The sequence below is a fragment of the Amblyraja radiata genome, chromosome 1 (assembly GCF_010909765.2).
Source record: "Amblyraja radiata isolate CabotCenter1 chromosome 1, sAmbRad1.1.pri, whole genome shotgun sequence".
NCBI classification, from domain to species: Eukaryota; Metazoa; Chordata; class Chondrichthyes; order Rajiformes; family Rajidae; genus Amblyraja; species Amblyraja radiata.
The window spans coordinates 54,537,197-54,561,257 of record NC_045956.1 but is presented as its reverse complement, the minus strand read 5'-3'; the positions used below and the strand labels follow the sequence as shown (position 1 = coordinate 54,561,257).

The following is a 24,061-nucleotide window of genomic DNA, read 5'->3' as shown; positions in this document are numbered from 1 at the left end:
TTTGCGGTACTGGGACATTTCAAAGTACTTCATATCCACTTTTGAAATGTACCATTATGAGAAACACTACATAATAATGGCATTGAAATACTGTAACAACTGGATCATCTAATCGCTAACAAACCAAGGAGAACTTCCCAACTAATCTACAGATGGTAAAGTACACACATTTCCACCCAAGACAGCACACTGTCGGATTGCAACTCTTGGTTGGGAACTGTTCTGCCCAAGACTGCAAATAATTGCAGAGTTGTGGATGTATCCCAGTCCATCACACAAAGCAGATTTCATGAGGATGTTGCCAGGACTGGAGGGTATGAGCTCTAGGGAGAGGTTGAGTAGGCTAGGTCTCTATTCCATGGAGCACTGGAGGATATAACCATATAACCATATAACAATTACAGCACGGAAACAGGCCATCTCGACCCCTCTAGTCCGTGCCGAACACATAATCTCCCCTAGTCCCATATACCTGCGCTCAGACCATAAATATAACCATATAACAAATAAATTATAGAGGTGTACAAAATCATAAATAAATGCACAGAGACTCTTGCCCAGAGTAGGGGAATCGAGGACCAGAGGACATAAGTTCAAGGTGAAGGGGAAAAGATTTAATAGGAATCGGAGGGGTAACTTTTTCACACAAAGGGTGCTGGGTGTATGGAACACCTCCGCACAGTCCGCTTTAACCTGCCTGATCTCTTGGTGGCTCAGCACTTTAACTCCCCCTCCCATTCCCAATCTGCCCTTTCTGTCCTGGGTCTCCTCCATTTTCAGAGTGAGGCCTCAGATTGGAGGAACAGCACCTCATATTTTGCTTGGGTAGCTTACACCCCAGTGGTATGAACATTGACTTCTCTAACTTCAAATAGCCCTTGCTTTCCCTCGCTCTCCATTTCCGCCCCCTTCCCAGTTCTCCCACCAGTCTTACTCTCTCCAACTACATTCTCTGTCCCGCCCACTCCCCTGACATCAGTCTGAAGAAGGGTCTCGACCCGAAACGTCACCCATTTCGACTACCCAGAGATGCTGCCTGTCCCGCTGAGTTACTCCAGCATTTGGTGTCTACCTATGGTCTGTATCTATATATTGGAAGACTATACTGCTGCAATGTTATTAATTGCACCGGTTACAGTTTGTTCATTGCAAGAAGGTAATATTCATGACCGGTTATATGCTCAATTATCTCCATACAACACAATGCAGACTATTTTTATCCAATGGTGACTACATTTAGATCAAATCCTAGAAATATTTGGACTACATGAATTTTCTTATAGTTTTTCAATGGCTTTGTTCCCGGTTAACCTTCAATTTAATTGGGACATTAAGGGTGAGTTGACTTCAAGGACAAGATGAGAGGTCATCTCATACAAAACCAGGCATGAATTGCACAATGAGAGGGGAAGCACAAAGATCAGAGGAAGCTGAACCTTTGTGGATAGCAGTCGAGTCTCTTTGAAATACAATACAAAGGCAGATTAGTTTACCATTTCAAGTGTATCGACTGTGAAAACCTGTGGCTATCAACTCAATGTAGTGTTGGGAACGGGATAGCTGATCAGTAGCATTGCTTTGAACAGTGGGAGTCACGTCCGGGCAGGTGAATACCATGAGCTCTAACAAGACTCATAACGGTCCTTCCGTCAGCTCAATCAGCTACAGTTCAATTCTCTTCTACTTCATTGCGGACGGTAGAATTTGTCTCTGAAACTGGTGCGCTTTAATGCTGAGAAATATATTTGGTACTCTAACAACATTTAAAAGACATTTGGACAGGTACATAGATGGAATGGTTAAGAGAGGTATCGGCCAAACACAGCCGGGTGGGACTAGCGTAATTATAGCATCTTGGTTGGCAGCAAGTTGGACTGAAGGGTCTGTTTCCATGCTCCATATTCTTCACTCTGTGTCTTTCCCACCACTCCACATGTTGAACGGGGGAATGTGAGGGGGGAGGCTGGGGAGGGGTGAGGGGGGAGAGGGGTGGAGGGGGGTAGAGTGGGGGGGGAGAGAGGGGGAGGGGGGATAGAGGGGGAGAGAGGGGGGGAGAGAGAGGGGGGAGTGGGGAGAGAGGGGGGTGGGGGATAGAGGGGGTGGAGAGAGGGGGAGAGAGAGGGGGGGAGAGAAGGGGTGAGAGAGGAGGGAGAGTGTGGGGGAGAGAGGGGGAGGGGGAGAGAGGGGAAGGGGGAGTGTGGGGGAGAGGGGGGTGTGAGGGAGGGAGCGGTGGGGCAGTGCGGGTGGGGGGGGGGGGGAGGGCAGCGGCTTCACGCACATACTAACCAACCCCCTCACACACACACACACTAACCACCCCCCTGGATATATTAATATTATTAATGGGCTCCTTTTACCCCAACCCCGCCTTGTCCACTAGCCCCCAGCTCGCAGGTGCGTCTGGAGAGGGAGGGGGGGTAAACATAGAAACATAGAAAATAGGTGCAGGAGTAGGCCATTCAGCCCTTCGAGCCTGCACAGCCATTCAATATGATCATGGCTGATCATTCAACTCAGTATCCTGTACCTGCCTTCTCTCCATACCCCCTGATCCCTTTAGCCACAAGGGCCACATCTAACTCCCTCTTAAATATAGCCAATGAACTGGCCTCAACTACCTTCTGTGGCAGAGAATTCCACAGATTCACCACTCTGTTAGAGAGAGAGGGTAGAGAGAGAGGGTATAGAGAGGGGGGCAGAGACAGAGAGAGAGGGGCAGAGACAGCGAGAGAGGGGGAGGGAGGGGGAGAGAGGGGGGAGGGGGAGGGGGGGGAGAGGGGGGAGAGGGGGGAGCGGGAGGGGAGGGAGGGGGGAGTGAGAGGGGGAAGAGGGGGGGAGGAAGAGGGAGGGTGAGGGGGTGAGAGGGGGTGAGAGAGGGAGGAGAGAGGGGGATAGGAGGGAGAGGGGGGAGAGGGGTGGTGGGGGGAGAGATGGGGAGAGAGGGGTGGAGGGGGGTGGAGGGCGGGCGAGGTGTGGGGGGGAGGTGGGGGTGGGGGGGAGAGTGGTGGGATGGGGTGTGTGGGGGAGTGTAGGGGTGTGGGGGGAGGCGGTGGTGTGGGGGGAAAGCGGGGGTGTGGGGGTGTGGGGATTAGTGTGGGTGAGGCTGGAGTCTGGGGGCAGGGGGTGTGGGGGGAGGGGGATGTGGGGTGGGGGAGGGGGGTGTGTGTCGGAGGGGGGTTGTGTGTGGGGGAGGGGTTTGTGGGGGTAGGGGAGGGTGTGTATGTGGGAGTGGCTGGGGTGTGGTGACGGGATGGGGGAGGGGGTGGGGGGGAAGGGGTTGTGTGGGCTCAGCGGCTCCAGCCGCAGTCACCGGTTCCAGGACCCGGCTCTGGACTCACTCACCGGCTCCAGGACCTGGTGCCTGTTGCACTCAGTGGCTCCCAGCCCCGGCTGCACTCATCGGCACCTGGCCCGTCATGGTGGTCACCGCCCCCGCCCCCGCCCCCGAACATAGCAGCCCCCGCCCACGAACACAGCAGCCCCCGCCCACGAACACAGCAGCCTATGACTATTTAAACTATATATTATTATACCTATATATATATATGACTTGTAAATATGACTGTAATCATATATAATTAAGTATAATTAGATTATATAAAAATAATATGATTAATATAATTGTGGGTGTTTTTTTAATGACACTGTCGCAGAGGTCCTGCTCCTGAATCAGCCTAATGAATGGGTGAGGGCAGTTCTTGTGGGTTCCTCCTTTTACTGAACCCCACTGACTGCCAGTGTGCAGAGTGGGGGTCACGGCCATAGTGGGACGGGGGCAGTGCCAGGCTGGGGGACAGTCCTGCAAGGCATCTTCCAGTCGCTTTAATAGGAAATGTAATGAGACTGCAGCAGAGGTCCCAGGTTTTAAGGGCTCATGAACCAGCCTAATTAAAGGGTCAGGACAGATCCTCTGGGTTCCTCCGTTTATTGAATCCCATTGACTGCCATAGTGGGAGAGTGGGGGGGGCGGCCATAGTGGGACTGGGGCAGTGCCAGGCTGGGTGACAGACCTGTAAGAGACCTGTCTTATTTCTGATGTAAATGTCACATCGACCAAGAATCGAATGCTCTGATGTTTACTCGATGAGTATTCATTTTAAGCTCCAATGAGCCCATATTTATGTTAGAGACCCCCCTATGGTGCCTTTGCAAATGAGGGCAATTACCTTTAACCTAAAATAACCCTAAAAGTGTTGCATTGTTTGAGTATCTGTAGTTTGTGTGTGTGTCTGTGTATACCTGTCAAACTTGTATCTGTGGATATGTGGATGTAAGTGTGTATGTATGTGTGGATGGATGTATGTGTGTGGATGTATGTGTGCATGTATGTGTGGATGTATGTGTGTGGATGTATATATGTGCATGGATGTGTACATGTATGTCTGCATGCGGATGGATGTGTGTGTGTGTGTGCGGGTGTGTGGATGTATGTGTGCATGTATGTGTGTGTGCATGCATGGAAGTGTGCGTACGGATGGATGTGTGTGTGTGCGGATGTGTGGATGTATGTGTGCATGTATGTGTGTGTGTGTGCATGCATGGGAGTGTGCGTACGGATGGATGTGTGTGTGGATGTGTGTATGGGTGGACGTCGCACTGTCATTCACCAGCACGCCATTATCATAAGTAATTCAGTCATTGTTTAAATAATTTGACCAAATAAACAGTGAAACGATCGACATTAAAGTAAAACTTTATATAATCATTTATTTCCCCAATTTATTTGTTTACATTACATCTAATCTTCATCTGAATATTCTTCATCAGATTCCAAGTCTTTTGCAGTAATAGAGTTTCTGCAGTCAACACACTTACATAAATCTGTACATGGCTCACCATGCTGTTGACATGAGCATCCTCCTTTCCCGGCACTTGATTTCACATTTTGTTTTCTTGCATGAACAGTATGTTAATTCTAGCAAGGTGCTTGGGGCTGGAGGCAGATCACCCCAGTCAATGTCCAATTCACCACCTGCAATTTTCAACCCATTTCCCTTTCTACTGGGAATTTGTGGAAACTGTTCCAGACATTTTGAATGTATAGCAGCCTGGTAATTTGCTCTCAGGACATGCTTTCTGAGCGAGTCTGCGGTGGGTGGAAGACGAGCCTCTGATTTTGTTAACATAAGGAACAGGTTGTATCGAGCTTCATCTACTTTCTCACAGCCCTGCCCATATAACTTGCAAACAAATTTCTCTACACCTTTCACCAATTCATCACCGACTGTGAATGAGCTTCCCATTTCATGAAAGGTGGCCTGGGTAGCTTGCAAGCAACGTGGATTTGGATTTTCCATGAAATGAGCTAACTGAATCGCAGCCTGTAAAACAGTGCAAAGATATCAAAGCTTTGGTGACAGCTGGTCCCAGATAAGAGCTAATCTTTGATAGACTCATACTCCTTCTACTGTTGCCTTTTCCAGTGTGCAATAATAAGCCTGCTCCAATATGTTGTGACACAGCGACTCCAATCACAAACACATCTGTGTCAGGACTCCTGATTAGGATTGGGTATCTAGCTGTATCTGTTGAAGTTGATGGCTGATGACTAGCAGCATACTGACAATGAAGGAAAAGACGAATGTCTGCTTCTTCATGGTTGCACTCCAGCTCTGGTACCAAGCGAGCATTCATTTGCCCATTGCCATCTGTCAACTGGTCACACTCCCCATCATGAGCAACAAAAGCTGTCACATTCTTCAGGCATGCAGATGGTTTGTTCTGCCAAGTCTGAAAAAGGAACCTGATAAGCTCTGATTTGTTGTCACCACATGCAAGAATTTTTTTCCATTGATGAGGTACTTGCTGGTCTTCGCTGTATATTTTGGTGATTAAGCTTCCAGCAACGGAGCGTCTCCCTCTCTCAGCATTCTTGATGCTATCTTTCCTGTAAGTATCAACTACAAAGTGGATAACATTGCTTCGGACACCGAGGGCCAACTCAACCAGTTGTTTCAGAAGGTGATCAGCTAGCTTGCCAAATGTTGATGGAATACTTCTGAGGGACAGTTCTTGCACCATAGCCATGCCGTCTACAATCCAGATGGTCCTTGGCAGAATGTCAACTTGTGGAGATGGTTGTACTTGCGATTTGATGTAGTGCAGCAAAGTAACATTATATGACCATAAATACAAAGAATTGTTGTTTGAGTCCTTTCATTACCTTTCTTCCTTCTAGACCTTGCTATAGCTCGATTTATTATTGTTATGTTGCAGAAGTGACGCTAGCACTCTGCCTGATACACTGCTGCCTCCTAATAATATAAGATAAAATGTGTCAGGGAGTATTTTACATCTTTTCATGTTTTATATTATGTAAGACAATATCGACATATTAATGAGGAAATTAAACATGTACGCATGTCCAGGTAAATGGGATGGCAAGTCTGCAAATTATCAAATTAGTGTTCATTATGGCTCTGAAGAGTGGAGGGGCATAAGCTGCAGAAAAAAAAAATCTCTTAGTACTTAGGTCTGCATGGACTTTAATTCATTAAATGTCAATCTCTTCTTAATGTCAATGAGACTTACACTGTAATTTACTGCCATAGATAAGTTAGTTCAAGTTTAAGTGGAGGGGCAGAGGCTGCAGAATAGCTAGAGAAAGAAACATCTCATAGTACTTAGATCTGCATGGACCAATTCATAAAATGTCAACCTCTTCTTAATGTCAATAAGACTTACACTGTAATTCACTACCATTGATAAGTTAGTTCAAGTTCAAGTGGAGGGTCAGGCAGAGGCTACAGAAAAAACCCATCTCATAGTCATTAAGTCTGCATGGACTTCAATTCATAAAATTTCAACCTCTTCTCAATGTGATGAGAATAACACTAAGTTACTACCTTGGATAAATTAGTTCAAGTTCACATCATCATGGACTTCAATTCATAAAATTTCAACCTCTTCTCAATGTGATGAGAATAACACTAAGTTACTACCTTGGATAAATTAGTTCAAGTTCACATACATCAATTCATTTCTACATAAACATCAACCATTTCTGACCATTTCTCACTCCAATGGAAGCCTATAAAGTGCAGTCAATATTCCGCCGTTTTTCTCCCGTGGTCGGGGCCTGGAAACAGCCACTACGGACGGCATTATGTACAGCCTCCCCCCCCGCGGAGATGATCCAAACACACTCCGCGGCCGCTTCTTAACGGAGACTGCGGCTTCACTATGTTAAGTACCTGTACCTAGGCCCCGCGGTCGAGCACTTTTACTTGGTAAGTGATCGCAGGCATCTCCGAGATTAGATGGTAAAGACTAATTAGAAAACAACAAGCTGGCATTAGTGAAAATGTTTAATTTACTTTGTTATGGACACACATAGTTTAGGCCCTCAACTTCATGAATGAATGAATGAATGAATGAATGAATGAATGAATGTACAGCCTCCAAATCTCTTTTTTTCACAATATAAAAGGGAGCAATTAAATTAATTAAAGTCAATACAGATTAATTTTCATAAATTCAGACTTTAGATCTTACCTTTCAGTTCCAGTTGATTCACAATGTTTCACTGGTTTCACGACTTGGCTGTCCTTTGTGTTACAGCACCTTAGCAGCGACTTTGCTTTCAAGACTTTCTTCCACTTCTATCCATTTAGCTGCACATTCTTCAGACTTCTTAATGCTTTTCTCACTAAATTCAATTACCCTGCTACAAGTTTCCACGACATGTATTCCACAGAACAACAAAGAACCTTCATCGGAATCTCTAGTAAAACAGGCATCAGTGAAGTCCTCTCAGCCATGATGTGTGCTCCCTGCCTAGCTGGCCTGAAACAAAGCGCGTGATTATCCAACTGGCGTCCGACTCAATGTTAAACGTGCTTTGATTGGACTAAAAATACCCCCAAAATTTCCGGTGTTTCTCTAATTTAATAAAAATGTGCAAGTTTTGTTCTTGACGAGTTTCAGGGATGATTTATATATTTTTACACAATATGTGAAAATTTCATGTAGTTCCGTGAGTTGGGTCACGAAATTGCACAAAAAAGCTCCTCGGCCCACAGCCTAATAGTTATTGATGGAGGACTCCTCTAGACTTACATATCAGGAAAGAGTTGAAAAATAGGATGGGATGCGATGACCTCATGATTCAACAGAATGATCTCAGTGACCATCACGTGAGATACTGAAGGACTGCAGGGATCATGACAACCAAATGTGAGTGTGCAGTTTAGCTTAGTTTGTTACTGTGCATGCTATTTAATCTGCAAAAAGACTATACATGATTACAATCAATCTGTCCATAGTGTACAGATACAGGATAAAGGGCAAAATATTTAGTACAAAATAAAGTCCAATAAGATCTGATTATTGATAGTTCGAAGGTCTCCAATGAGGTAGAAGGGAGGCCAGGACCTCTCTCTTATATTAAATGATTAAATGAACCCATGTTTTGCAATGCCAGAGATGGTGTGGAGGCAGACATGATAGTGGCATTTAAGATACTTTTGGATGGGCAAATGTGGATAAGCGGGGAATGGAGGGATATAGATGATGTGCAGGCAAGGGTGATTTGTTTAGCTTGGCATCGTGCTCAGCACAGCCATTGTGGGCTGAAGGATCTATTCTTGTGCTGTACTGTTCTACATTCTAAGTTCAACACTTAGGTTCATCCTTGGCTGAACCTGAAGTATCAGAAAAAAAGACAAATGTTTTTGCTTAACCTGGAAATTTTGAGGATGCATTTTGGAATAAAAATTGAGGAATGACGTGTCTAAATAATTCAACAAGACTCAAATTCAATGAAAGACGATCTTTATTACAGAGGCATGTATCAAGTGAACCTGAATTATGGCAATAGCTGCATACATGACAATTGTGAATATTAGGATCTCAAATAACATGACCAGTTATGCAACACGTACCATTTTATTTTTACCAAGCTTACTTCACCATGACTTATAGCTAGGTTTGGAAATCCTGTGGGTTTTTTCTGGTCCACCCCACGTACCTCATACCAGCTGTTAATAAATCAGACATTCATTGATTTTGGGCATTTATTGAGTTTTAGTGGAAATCCCAAAGTGAAAGCCTCGTGTAAAATTTCAAATCTCTGTACAATTCTGAGTTGTAAATCCATCATCATCTGCAGATCACAATAGTCTCCGCAGTATCTACGACCGTCAAAGTGCTCATGACTCTAATAGTAGTAGTGTGGCGTTACATCGGCCACTTTGCTATTGTGAACGTAAAGGCATTTTTGGTTTTAGTTACCGCTTTCAAATCAAACTCAAGTACAAGAAAACTAAAGGTTAAATCATCTTTAATTAATGTGCTGTATCTGTTGGAGAGGGGAAGGGGTTGGTAGTTAAAAGACAGCCAAACCTACCTATAATGTACACCTGGCAACCTTACGGAGATATTAAAAACAGTTAAAAAAGCTAAATAATCTTAATGAATACATTAGTGCCAGTTGAAGGTTCAACCCATCGAATGCCCTTCTGAAATGGATGATTATTTATTAATGCTGGTTTGAACTGGAAATGCCAACCACTAGCTAAATTAAATAAAAACAGAAAACATAGCAATGCAAAGGAAACCAAAAACAGTGGAAAGAACAATTCAATAGGCTCCTGACATATGATAAAGCTCATAAGACTTGTGCAGACAGTGATGTAGCTGAAGGAAGAACACTGGTTCCTAACAAACAATAAATTGCTGGCACTCTTGCCCTGTGTGTGTGTGTGTGTGTGTGTGTGTGTGTGTGTGTGGTCCCCTGCTATCAATTAAGGAACTGTTGTGTCGCATTTTTCCTGTTCCCATCTACATCTTTTCCAAGGATTTGTAGTATTCGGTGAGGACTGCCCAGGCTTTTGGTGCCATGAAGCCTTCTGGTGGGTTCACTCCTTCCTGTGCTAATTTGCGCATGCGTGTTCCAGAAATAAAGTCAAATTCTTCATGTCTTTAAAGCAGAAAATGCAAAGATTAATGAGAGAAGAAAAATAACTCTTATTTTTCCTGGCATATTTATTTGTTTCAAGATTCAAGAGAGTTTATTGCCATGTGTCCCAGATTGGACAATGAAATTCTTGCTTTGCTTCAGCACAACAGAATATAGAAGGCATGAATACTGAACAGATCAGTGTGTCCATATACCATTGTATAAATATATACACACATGAATAAATAAAACAGATAAAGTGCAAATAAACAGATAATGGGCTATTAATGTTCAGAGTTTTGTTTGAGTTTAGTTCAATAGCCTGATGGCTGTGGGGAGGAAGCTGTTTCTGAACCTGGACATTGCAGTCTTCAAGCTCCTGTACCTTCTACCTGAAGCCAAAAAGGCAGTAAAAAAATTATATAACAGGCTGGGTGAAACTGTAAAGCTCTCAGAGCATGCCGTGAAAATAGCAATGTCTTTAAAGCTACTTCACCGCAGCCCATTTATAAATTATTTTTGGTACAATTAAAATCATCTGCAGATCACAATAGTCCCTCTTGAAAAAGGAACCCGAGGGGCAACTTTTTTTCACAGAGGGTGGTGCGTATACGGAACAAGCTGCAGAGGACGTGATAGAGGCGGGTACAATTTTGACATTTAAAAAGCACTTGGACAGGTACATGGATGGGAAAGGTTAGGAGGGACATGGGCCACATTCATGCAACTGGGACCAGCTCAGTTGGGCAGCTTGGTCAACATGGACAAACTGAACCTTGGTCCTGTTCCCATAGCTTTATGGCTCTGACTTTGTTTCTGGTTACTAAGCCAATTTTCAATCCATGGGGCTTTTAGATATGGGCTTCATTTTTGACAAATTATTATGTGGAACTTTATGAAACAGTTTTGGCAAGTCTACAAATATATCGACTGCGATTTTCCCATCAGTGCTCTTACTTAATCATAAAACTCTATCAAGCGAGTTACACATGATTTGCCTGAAGCTATTGCAGCCTTACTCTCATCAATCCATCCTGTCTGATTCATGGCAAATTCTGATTGTTTCTAGATCTTTTCCCACCACTGAGCCAACCTGCTTTTCAATTAGATCGTATCAAAACATCATGTCAATTTTGCTTACCTGCCTTTGATCCACATTCCTTGATATCCCTTTTTATAAAAGTCTAACCACTTTCACACTGAAAGATTTATCTGCCTAACGGTATGTTTCCATTATCATGTCTTTGCTTGCAATAGCAAGCAAACGGTTGATATATATCACAATGTGGATATACGATGTGCACCAATTTCTAGAGTGATGTGGGAAAACTATTAAGATTCTAGAATCCCATTATCATGTTCAGCTATTGAATAGATTGCAGTGATAGAGACAATCCCTACGATTCCGAGTTTCTACAAATTGTTCCAGCTGCAAATCACCCCTAACTTTGTAATAAGCTACTTAAATAAATATGCAGCATATTACTTCCAGTATACTTTGCATTAGGCGCCTTCAGCTGGTCTGGGAATTAACAAGATTTATTTTGAAAAGGGAGCACTTTCCCCAGTTAAATTCATTATTCTTTTATCAATTTGATCTCCTATACCACAAAGAATTCAGGAGGAACAACTTCAAATTGCTCAGTACTCTTGTGGAGGAAGGAACTGCAGATGCTGGTTTATACCAAAGATAAGACACAAAATGCTGCAGTAACTCAGCGGGTTGCCTGACCCGCTGAGTTACTCCAGCACTTTGTGTCGATCCTCGCTTACAAGATTAATTCACAGCTTTGACTACTTCAAAACCTGATTTATACTTACTTTTCAGGGTCATAGTAGTCCATACATTTCTTCTGCTTGTTGTATGCAGCCACACGGAAAGGAACAATTTCCAGAGACAGCAGGCCTGGTGCCATGGTCAGTACTTTTGCCCCATGTGTTGGCTCATACAAGTCCTTCTTGGTCTCAGGATGAGGCATGCCTGCAGGGTCTCGGCCCACAATGTAGAAATTGGCACCTGCAATCATGCGAGCCCTGCAGTGCCACTGGACCTAAATTAAACAAAATAAAATGCATGAACTAGATGATACAAACGAGTCATTTTCATTTTGTTCAAAGGGAATGGGAATTAAATGTAACATCTCTAAGTTTGCGGATGACATAAAGCTGGGTGGCAGTATGAGCTGCGAGGAGGATGCTATGAGGCTGCAGGGTGACTTGGTTGGGTGAGTGGGCAGAAGCATGGCAGATGCAGTATAATGTGGATAAATGGGAGGTTATCCACTTTGATGGCAAGAACAGGAAGGCAGATTATTATCTGAATGGTGTCAGATTAGTAGAAGGGGAGGTGCAACAAGACCTGGGTGTGATTGTACATCAGTCACTGAAAGTAAGCATGCAGGTATAGCAGGCAGTGAAGAAAGCCAATGCATGTTGGCCTTCATTGTGAGAGGATTTGAGTTTAGGTGCAAGGAGTTCCTACTACACTGGTGAGACCGCACCTAGAATATTGTGTGCAATTTTCATCTCCTAATTTGAGGAAGGACATTATTGCTATTGAGGGAGAGCAACATAGGTTCACCAGGTTAATTCCCGGGATGGCGGGATGAACGTATAATGAAAGAATGGGTCGACTGGGCTTGTATTCACTGGAATTTAGAAGGATGCGAGGCGATCTTATAGAAACATATACAATTCTTAGAGGATTGGTTAGGGTAGATGCAGGAAAAATATTCCCTATGTTGGGGGAGTCCAGAACCAGGGGTCACAGTTTAATAGTAGGACATTTAGGACAGAGATAAGGAAAAAACCTTTTCACCCAGAGAGTTGTGAATCTGTGGAATTTTCTGCCACAGAAGGCAGTGGAGGCCAATTCACTGGATGTTTTCAAGAGAGAGATTTAGCTCTTCGGGCTAATGTAATCAAAGGATATGGGGAAAAAGCCGGATCGGGGTACTGAATTTGGATGATCAGCCATGATCATATTGAATGGCGGTGCTGGCTCGAAGGGGTGAATGGCCTACTCCTGCACCTATTTTCTCTGTGTCTATGTTTCTGAGACACTCTTGTATTTCACAATATTTGAATCAGAGAAATTTGTTGTTTTAATTTATTGTTACGTGTACTGAGGTACAGTGAAAAGCTTTTGTTGCGTGCTAACAAGTCAGCAGAAAGACAATACATCATTACAATCTAGCCGTCAGATACATGATGAAGAAAATAATGTAAAGTGAGATTAAGAACATAGCTAAAGTAAGAAATGCTGCTGTTGGGGTAAAGATTTAAAAGAGCAATTGTGATGCGTGATTGCAGATCCACTTCTGTGACCAGTGCACAAAGAGTCACCTGGCTTGGGTGCCATCTTGGCTTTAAGGCTTTTAATTAAGACTTGGGTTAGAGTCAGAAAGAGATTCAGCCTTTCAGCCCACCAGGTGACCATTAGCTGCCATTACACTAGTCCTATATTAATGACATTGTGTTTTATTCTCCCCACAACTTCATCAGCTTTCTTCAGATTCCACCTCTTATCTATATACGAGGACCAACCTGGGATGTGATAGAGGAAACCAGAGCACCCAGAGGAAACTCACACAGTCAGAGGGAGAAGGTGATAACTCCACAAATACAGTCAGGATTGAACCCGGGTCCCTGATGCTGTGAATCAAATGCTCTACCAGCTGTGGCACCGTGTCACCCAGTTATGAAATGTTAATCTTTTCTCGTGTGGACATACTTGCTATTCAGGCAGTACAGCATAGGTTCACGAGGTTAATCCCTGGGATGGCGGGATTGTCATATGAGGAAAGATTGGAAAAGACTGGGTTTGTATTCACTGGAACTTAGAAGGATGAAAGGGTATTTTATAGAAACGTATAAAATTATAAAAGGACTGGACAAGCTAGATGCAGGAAAAATGTTCGCAATGTGCGGGGAGTCCAGAACCAGCGACCACAGTCTAAGAATAAAGGGGAGGCCATTTAAAACTGAGATGAGAAAAAACTTTTTTACCCAGAATTGTGAATTTGTGGAATCTTCTGCCACAGAAGGCAGTGGAGGCCAATTCACTAGATGTATTTAAAAGAGAGTTAGATAGAGCTCGAGGGGCTAGTGGAATCAAGGGATATGAGAAGGCAGGCACGGTTACTGATTGTGGATGATCAGCCATGATCACAATGAATGGCGGTGCAGGCTCGAAGGGCCAAATAACCTCCTCTTGCACCTATTTTCTATGTTTCTATGTGTGCAACATGCCACTCGGGGTCTTTCCGGAAGCATACAGTGCAGATTAACTCCACCATCTCAACTTCCATCAAGCACAGTGTACACCAATAATGATTGGTCAATAATTGGTCAAATAAATCAATAATGATCGCTTAAATTTACAAAAAACAGATAAGAAAGGCATATCGCAAAATATGCTAGAGCAGTTGCATTGAAGTACAGGTCGAACATCCATTTGAGAGGGAGCGAGAGAGAGAGTGCTCATAGAAATCAAAACATAATCCTTCCTAGATCTTGTTGCACGGAATGGCAAACTTAAAATATAACCCATAAATGTAATCGTAAGCGATGATGATTCTCACAACGCTAGGATAGCTGGACTAAAGCAAACATGTTTCACAAAGTGCAAGCAAAGGGAAACTTTTAGGTCCAGCGATAGCCTGGTTGCACCTCATAACGAAACATTGACAGTGAAATGGGGTCATTGCTAGTAACAGTATTGGAGAGCCAGCTAACCATTTTGCATAGGCCATGTCCAATTAATAGCTCATTCAAATTCCTGCCAACAACTGATTTCATCTTCCAGCACCTGCAACTTAGCAAGAAGCACCATATATTGATGAGCTTTCATTAGTTGTGTGCACCATGTGATGTTGATCTCGCTGTGTGCAAACAGGACTTCACAGTTTTGATAGATTGCACGTAGCAACAATACTTTTCCAAGAATGGAGATTAGTGGATAATTCATCTGCAATCAGGGGGCACAAGGTTGAGGTAAGAGCTAAAGGTACACAAAATTGCTGGGGAAACTCAGCGGGTGCAGCAGCATCTATGGAGCGAAGGAAATAGGCGACGTTTCGGGCCGAAACCCTTCTTCAGACTCAGGTAAGAGCTAGGCGGTTTAGATGGGGATCTGAGAATTTTTTTTTTTTAACCCAGCATGTAATCATGTAATCTGCAAACTTCCTAATGATAACTCTTACATTCACATTTAACACACATAAGGGTCCAAGCACTGATCCCTATGCTTCGAATCACAAAAAAACCCCTTCACCTATTAACAAGCCAATCTTTTGGATTCAATTTGCCAACGCCCTGCATCCTAAGGGCTCTAACTCTCTGGATCAATCTCTCATGTCAATATTTTGACATCATGTAGACATCATGAACTGGATTGCACTCATCATTACACTTTGATATGTCTTGGAAAAATACAATTAAGTTGTCACAATAGATTTTATCCTGAACAAAATCGTGCCAAATACTTTTGATTAAGCATTACCTATCCAAGTGCAGAGTATTCCTCTACCTCAGTTCCCTTTCCAACAACTTCCCCATGTTATATTCACAAGCCTGAAAGTACTTGGCTTATCCTTGCTGCACTTCTTCTCCGTGGATTGTCACCTTGTCGTGGTGGAGAAGCTTGTGTGGACCTGAGATCCTGAGAGCGATGCCGTCTGGATAGCTGTCTGTGGGGTAGCTGTCTGTGCACCAGTCTCACCACGTTAAACAAAATCACGCACAGGCATCCTCCATATAGGGAATAGCACCCTAGAGGCACCAATGGACAGCCATGACCGAAGAGGGCCTAAGACTTCTTAAAAATATGAATCACATTTGCTGTTCTCCTATTATTTGGCACCTCTCCCTGTGGCCAGCAAAGATTTAAAAACTTACCAAAGGATCACCAATACCCTCCCTAATCCGTAGTGACCTAGAACACATCTCATCAGACCCTGGCATTTATCCACCTTTAAGCTCACTAAGACATGTAACGACTTATTTTTAAAGGTAACTTCTGGGGCGGTAAAGTAGTGCAGCTATAGATTTGTTGCCTTACCGCTCCAGAGACCCGGGTTCGATCCTGACTACAGGTGCTGTCTGCACAGAGTTTGTATGTTCGCACTGTGACCGCGTGGGTTTTCTCTGGGTGCTCCGGTTTCCTTCCACATTCTAAAGATGTGCGAGTTTGTAGATTAATTGGCTTCTGTAAATTATCCATCATGTGTAGGATACAATTAATGTACGGGTGATCTTTGGTCGGCGTTGACTCGGTGGGCTGAAGGGCATGTTTCCACACTGTATCTCTAAATTAAACTGAACCTAGAATTTCACTTTCTTCTTCACTAAATTCTCCAATTGCAATGTCCTTCTCCTTGGTCAAATAACGATAATAAATACTGATTGGCCTTCATCAGTCAGAGTATTGAGTACAGAAGTTGAGAAGTTATGTTATAGTTGTAAAATCCATTGGTGAGGCCACAATTGGAGTATTGTGTTCAGTTTTGGTAACACTTTTATAGGAAAGATGTTGTTAAGCTGGAAAGATGGCAGAGAAGATTTACGAGTATGTTGCCAGGACTCAAGGGCCTGAGCTACAGGGAGAGGTTGGGCAGGCAAGGACTTTATTCCTTGGAGTGCAGGAGTATGGGGGGTGATCTTATAGAGGTGTATAAGATCATGAGGGGAATAGACAGGGTATAAGAACAGAGACATTTACCCAGAGTATGGGAATCAAGTACCAGGGGACATGGGTTTAAGGTGAGGGTAGAAAGATTTAATAGGAACCCAAATGATATGGGTCAAATGCAGGCGGGTGGGACAAAGTGTTGATGGGGCATGTTGGTGTGGGGAAGATGGGCTGAATGACCTATTTCCACACTGTCCTGTTTCCACACTCTAATTAAGCACCCAACTAGAGCCTCCGGCTCCATGCCCAGGCTACACCTTTGTTCCCCACTAGGCGCTCTTGTCCCAAGTGTACTTATAAAATTATTTTGGAATTTTTCTTAATCTTTTCCACCAGTGGTGTTTCATGCCCCATCTTTGCCCTTCTAATTTATTTTCCTAATGTGGCCTACCTCATAGTCATACAGTGTGGAAACAGGCCCTTCAGCCCAACTTGGTTCATATCCCTCTAAACCTGTCCTATCCATATACCTGTCTAACTGTTTCTTAAACGTTGGGATAGTCCCAGCCTCAACCACTTCATTTGGCAGCTTGTTCCATACACCCACCACCCTTTGTGTGAAAAAGATCCCTCAAATATTTTCCCCTTCACCTTGAACCTATGCCCTCTGGTCCTCGATACCCCTACTCTGGGCAACAGACTCCCTGTATCTACCCGAGCTATCCCCCTCATGATTTTGTACACCTCTATAATATCACCCCCTCATCCTCCTGTGCTCCATGGAATAGAGACCCAGCCTACTCAATCTCTCCCTGTAGCTCACACCCTCTAGTCCTGGCAACATCCTCGTAAATCATTTCTGAACCCTTTCAAGCTTGACAATATCTTTCCTCTGACATGGTGTCCTGAACTGAACACAATATTCTAGATGCGGTCTCACCAACGTCTTATACTACTGCAACATGACCTCCCAACTTCTGTACTCAATACCCTGACTGATGAAGGCTAATGTGTCAAAAGCCATTTTGACCACCTTATCTACCTGCGACTCGACCTTCAAGGAACCATGCACCTGCACTCCTAGATCCCTCTGCTCTACAACACTCCCCAGAGGCCTACAATTTACTGTGCAGGTCCTGCCCTTGTTAGACATCCCAAAATGCAACACCTCACACTTCTCTGTATTAAATTCCATGAATTATTCCTCAGCCCACCTGGCCAATCGAACCAGATCCTGCTGCAATCTTTCACAACCATCTTCACTATCTGCAAAAATACTCACTTTTGTATCAACAAACTTGCTAATCTTGTCATGTTCTCATCCAAATCATTGATGTAGATGACAAACAGTAACGGGCCCAGCACAAAACTCCGAGGCACACCAGTAGCCACAGGCCTCCAGTCCGAGAAGCAACCTTCCACCATCACCCTCTGCTTCCTTCCATGGAGCCATTTTGCTATCCATTCAACTATCTCTCCTTGGATTCCATGCGATCTAACCTTCCAGAGCAGCCTACCATGCAGAACTTTGTCGACCGCCTTACTGAAGTCCATGTACACAACATCTACAGCTCTGCCCTCATCAACCTCTTTGGTCACATCTTCAAAAAAAATCAATCAGATTTGTGAGACATAACATCCCACGTACAAAACCATGCTGACTATCCCGAATCAGCTCATGCCCATCCAAATGCCTGTATAACCTATCCTTCAGAAAATTCTCTAGTAACTTTCCAATTACAGATGTTAAGCTCATTGGACTATAGTTCCAAGCATTTTCCTTGCAGCCCTTCTTGAAAAGAGGCACGTTTGCCACCCTCCCGGCATCTCTTCTGTATTTAAGGACCTCCTATTATCTTTACTCTTGTGAAGCCTACCTTTGCTCCTTTCAGATCTCCATATTTACCATCACCGCCCAACAGAGCTGACATGGTATAACATGGTCTCAACGCTGGAAATACTGGCGAGATTACAATGATGTTAGTTTGCTTACCATTCAAGTGAATTAGAAGTATTATGCACAGCCAGCATCAGCAGTATCTTTGATGCTTAAAGGTACCCGGTAGTCGAGTAGAGCAAGGATCACTGCTACCCAGTTTTGTTTTTCATCCTATTCTTCAATCTATCACTGAAGGCAATGGTGAACTTCATCATCAATGTCTGCCTTTCCTGGGACTTGGTTTCCATATAAAATGCAGCCCATATTTTCTTGTATGTCACTCTGCTGTACCACAAGGGCAGGGTTGTTGAGGATCTTCGGCTTGCCGGTTTGAGTATATGATCCAGCCTCTCATATTTCAGTAAACGGCTCGGCAATGAGTTGGACTGCATCCTTTAAATGTGCCTGCAAACATATGCATAGCCTGCAGACTGCACCTTGACTAATGAAGCTCCGGTCACCTTTGTCCTAGAGTGTAGATGTTGGAGGTTGAGCAGCTTCCTACTACACCTGATGATTGGCTTCACTCCTGTGAAAGATTGTTGCAGTTGCAGTCTAGCATTGCGATGAGAAAGATTTAGAGAATTTAGTAAGGCGATGAAGAAACCTTACTTGATATAGAAACAAGAAAATGCAGATGCCGGTTCACACAAAAGGGTACAAAGTGTTGGAGTAGCTCAGCGGGTCAGGCAGCATCTCTGGAAAACATTCAAGGGTCCGACCCAAAACGTCAGAACCATGTTCTCCAGAGATGCTGCCTGACCCGGAGAGTTACTCCAACACTTTTTGTCTATTTTTGCCATGAAGGTTTATGTGACCGATATCTGGAATAGAAGGCATACTGAACAGGAAGAGATTGGGTTGACTAAACCAGTATTGATTGGAGAAATTACAACAAATCTAATTGAAAGTACAAAATGCCTGACCCACTGTATTACTCCAGTAATTTGCGTCCAGCCTTATTTGATGCAAGTTTTCACCAAGATAAGCTCAACTGTAATTGTGTCTTGTATGCCATCATGAAGCAAACCCAAGATAGAAAGTCTAGTCCTAATTTGGTGATAGAATCAAAAGGTTGAAAAAAAAAAAGCCACGGGACAGAATTTGCACTGTGGTTCAGAGAGCAGGGGTGTAGTCACTCACTTGGACAATGATACAATTGAAAAGGTGCCAGTGCTTAGAGCAGGAGAGTTGCTACAAGGGCTTGTGCTTGTCCCTCTCGCAAAACAGGATATTTGTTCAAGAAATGCTGTAGCTCAAGCATTTAGTCCAGAGGAGGGCCCTAGAAAAGTCACTCTTCTCCTTTCTTGCTAGTTATGGTTTGCCAGAGAGTTGCTTCTTCAGGATTTTTTTCCAAGGTCGGAGGTATAGTTCTCCTTAGCTACAATGGAAGTGTTGGGGCCTATACCTAAGTGTTGGGTCCGCAGTGTGATGGTTTTGAGGTAGAATTGATAAAAGGGCATAAGGTGCTCAATAGTTCTGCGAGATGTTGAACTAACTCATTCTTAATGGCAAAGCTCACTTCGCAAAGTCAGTGTTCCTCTTCCTGTTTGCACCATCAGTTCCTTAAATTGACCATCTCTTGTGCGTACATGTCTCGTTTAGGATGATAATGTAGTTGTCAAAGGATCTGGGTTCCCACGCTATGACAGAACAGCATGCAGTTCTGTCACTCCCGTGAATGTCCACGAGAGCCCTGAGGTTCTGAGGAGACGCAACAGACTAGTTACTGGAATCTTGAACAAAAACCAAAGTGCTGACGAACTCAACATGTCAGACAGCATCTATGGAGTAAATGGGCAGCACTTTTTTCAGGCTGACTTTCTTTTTATTTCAGGTTCTGACCTTGATGCTGTGAAGAGGAAAGTTTATTGTGCATGTTTTCTGTTAACATGCGGAGCCATTTGCCCAAGGTATCACACAGACCTAACAGACTGCGGTCTTGATCCAATGGTAAGTCCAAGGCGACTGGAGACCAATCTCTGTTGCATGGATATTAATGTCACATGCCTAAGTGTGATGTGGAAAATACATACACATACATCAAAGGTTATGGGGAGAAGGCAGAAATATGTTGAGAAGAAAAGATAGATCAGCAACGATGGAATGGCAGAGTAGACTCGATAGTCCGAATGGCCCAATTCTGCTCCTATGACCTATGCACTTACACACTGTCTCGCATGTCCTCTCAGTCAGACACACTTACTCCTGGCCAAATTTCTGTCCATGGGTTCCAATCCTGGCTGGATGTTTAGCCCCATTCCCAGTCCTTGACTACACATCTACCCACGTTCCCAAGTCCCAGTGGTGTTCATACACCAGGCCAATTTTCCTGCCTGTGACTACCTATGCCACCATCGAAGGGATTTACAGGAGTCGCTGCCTCAAAAAGGCAGCCATCATCAATAGAGCCCCACATCACCCTGACCACACACTCAATTCACCCCTGTCATCGGGATGAAGGTACAGGAGCCTGAAAACTGTAACGTCTAGGTTCAGGAACAGCTCCTTCCCTACAACCATCGGGTTATTAAACACTACAACCTCCAATAAGCTCTGAATTACATGGACTTGGGGGCATTGGTTTTGCCTTTTTGCACTATTTTTGTTTGTTTTATAATGTGTGTGTGTGTGTGTGTGCGTGTGCGTGTGCGTGTGTGTGTACGTGTGTGTGTGTACGTGTGTGTGTGTATATATACAGTGGCTTGCAAAAGTATTCATACCCCTTGAACTTTTCCACATTTTGTCACGTTACAACCACAAACGTAAATGTATTTTATAGGGATTTTATGTGATAGATCAACACAAAGTGGCGCATAATTGTGAAGTGGAAGGAAAATGATACATGGTTTTCAAATTTTTTTACAAATAAAAAACTGAAAAGTGTGGCGTGCAAGTGTTCAGCCCCCTTTACTCTGATACCCCTAAATAAAATCCAGTGCAACCAATTGCCTTCAGAAGTCACCTAATTAGTAAATAGAGTCCACTTGTGTGTAATCTAATCTCAGTATAAATACAGCTGTTCTGTGAAGGCCTCAGAGGTTTGTTAGAGAACATTAGTGAACAAACAGCATCATGAAGCCCATGGAACACACCAGACAGGTCAGGGATAAAGTTGTGGAGAAGTTTAAAGCAGGGTTCGGTTATAAAAAAATATCCCAAGCTTTGAACATCTCACGGAGCACTGTTCAATCCATCATCCGAAAATGGAAAGAGTATGGCACAACTGCAAACCTACCAAGACATGGCCGTCCACCTAAACTGACAGGCCGGGCAAGGAGAGCATTGATCAGAGAAGCAGCCCATGGTAACTCTGGAGGAGCTGCAGAGATCCACAGCTCAGGTGGGAGAATCTGTCCACAGGACAACTATTAGTCGTGCACTCCACAAATCGGGCCTTTATAGAAGAGTGGCAAGAAGAAAGCCATTGTTGAAAAAAAGCCATAAGAAGTCCCGTTTGCAGTTTGCCACAAGCCATGTGGGGACACAGCAAACATGTGGAGGAAGGTGCTCTGGTCAGATGAGACCAAAATTTAAGTTTTTGGCCTAAATGCAAAATGCTATGTGTGGCGGAAAACTAACACTGCACATCACCCTGAACACACCATCCCCACTGTGAAACATGGTGGTGGCAGCATCATGCTGTGGGGATGCTTTTCTTCAGCAGGGACAGGGAAGCTGGTCAGAGTTGATGGGAAGATGGATGGAGCCAAATACAGGGCAATCTTGGAAGAAAACCTGTTAGAGTCTGCAAAAGACTTGAGACTGGGGCGGTGGTTCACCTTCCAGCAGGACAACGACCCTAAACATACAGCCAGAGCTACAATGGAATGGTTTAGATCAAAGCATATTCATGTGTTAGAATGGCCCAGTCAAAGTCCAGACCTAAATCCAATTGAGAATCTCTGACAAGACTTGAAAATTGCTGTTCACAGACTCTCTCCATCCAATATGACTGAGCTTGAGCTATTTTGCAAAGAAGAATGGGCAAAAATTTCAGTCTCTAGATGTGCAAAGCTGGTAGAGACATACCCCAAAAGACTTGCAGCTGTAATTGCAGCGAAAGGTGGTTCTACAAGTACTCAGGGGGGCTGAATACTTTTGCACGCCACACTTTTCAGTTTTTTATTTGTAAAAAAATTTGAAAACCATGTATCATTTTCCTTCCAATTCACAATTATGCACCACTTTGTGTTGGTCTATCACATAAAATCCCAATAAAATACATTTACGTTTGTGGTTGTAACGTGACAAAATGTGGAAAAGTTCAAGGGGGAAAACCTTTGCAAGCCACTGTATACATACATACATATATATGTGTGTGTGTCTGGGTGTGCATATGTATATGCATGTACGTATACATTTTGTATATGTATACACACTGAACTTTTTTTTCTCATTTATTATATTGTTTACAGTGTATTATCTATACATATTCTCTGGGCTGCTGCAAGTAAGAATATCATTGTTCTATATGGGAGATATAACAATAACACTCTTGACGACTACAAACATCAGCTCTTTCTTGATTAAATTAAATATTTATACGCCTCGTCATCTTCCCCTAACTACCAATGATCTATTCCACATTTTCCCTGACCTGCGTCCCCTTTGATATCTTGTTTTCACACCTTACCCATCCATATCTCTGTGTCTCCCTCTCCCCTGACTCAAAGTCTAAAGAAGGGTCCCGACCGGAAACATTACCCATTCCTTCTATCTAGAGATGCTGACTGTCCCGCTGAGTTACTCCATCATTTTGTGTCTATCTTCGATGTAACCAGCATCTGGTTACATCGAAGATAGACACAAAATGATGGAGTAACTCAGTATACTTCCTTCCTACACAAGTTGAGGAAAACAATGGCTGCTTGACTGAGAGTCAAGAATCAAACAATTGTGGAAGAAAGTGCCAATTTGCATTCTAATGTTGCGAGGGTGGTCCTGTTGTTTAAACAATAAAGGCCTTACAACAGATAGTCAACAGTGTCCTGCTTTTCTTCCACTCACTGTCTAATATGCTGTTATTGTCTTTGTAGGTGCACTGTTTCTTACATTATATAGAAACTAAGTTTCCTACACAGAAGCAATTCATTAATAATATCTCATTGGTGCGCTGTTGCTTACATTACATAGAAATTATGCATGAATAATATTCATACATTAATATTTAATTAGTATATTGTTACTTACATTACATAGAAGCTGTACTTTAATTATTTTTTAATTTGTATTTTGTTACTTACATTATATGTAAACTATAAATAATTTAATTGACTATTGTTTACCTTGGTATAGGGTCATGACCACCGGGTGGCGCCCGTAATGGCTGCCTCGCCAACAGTCTGTCTCATCCTTTTCTATCTTTGTTGTTTTTCAATATGTGTTAAATGTATGTTTTAAGACCTATCCCACATGGCGATTTTTTTTCGGCGACTGCCGGCGTCATATCAGGGTCGCCAAAAGATTTTGAACAATTCGAAATCCAAAAATCGCCAAGTGGGACAGGCCCTTTAGTGTTCTTTAGCTTGTTTTATCTCTTACCTCGACAGAGATGCGATTTTTTTCCTGTATCGTATCTCCGTCTGCACTG

General features: G+C 43.4%; 1 protein-coding gene across 2 annotated transcripts in view; it reads right to left on the bottom strand.

Annotated features, from left to right (window-relative positions):
• Positions 1-4,395: 4,395 nt before the first annotated feature.
• Positions 4,396-24,061, bottom strand: part of papss1 (3'-phosphoadenosine 5'-phosphosulfate synthase 1) — a 99,202-nt gene continuing 79,536 nt past the window's right edge. Inside the window, exons 11-13 of one of the 2 annotated variants that reach the window (XR_004412220.1) lie at positions 11,720-11,949; positions 9,691-9,919; positions 4,396-4,415 (exon numbers count right to left, since the gene is read on the bottom strand). Coding sequence is in view for 1 of the 2 variants with exons in the window: in XM_033022115.1 (XP_032878006.1) it covers positions 9,781-9,919; positions 11,720-11,949 (369 nt within the window). In the remaining variant the exon portion in view is untranslated. Of the gene's footprint in view, positions 4,416-9,263; positions 9,920-11,719; positions 11,950-24,061 lie in introns of those variants that run through there. The other variant, XM_033022115.1, reaches the window with a different exon arrangement.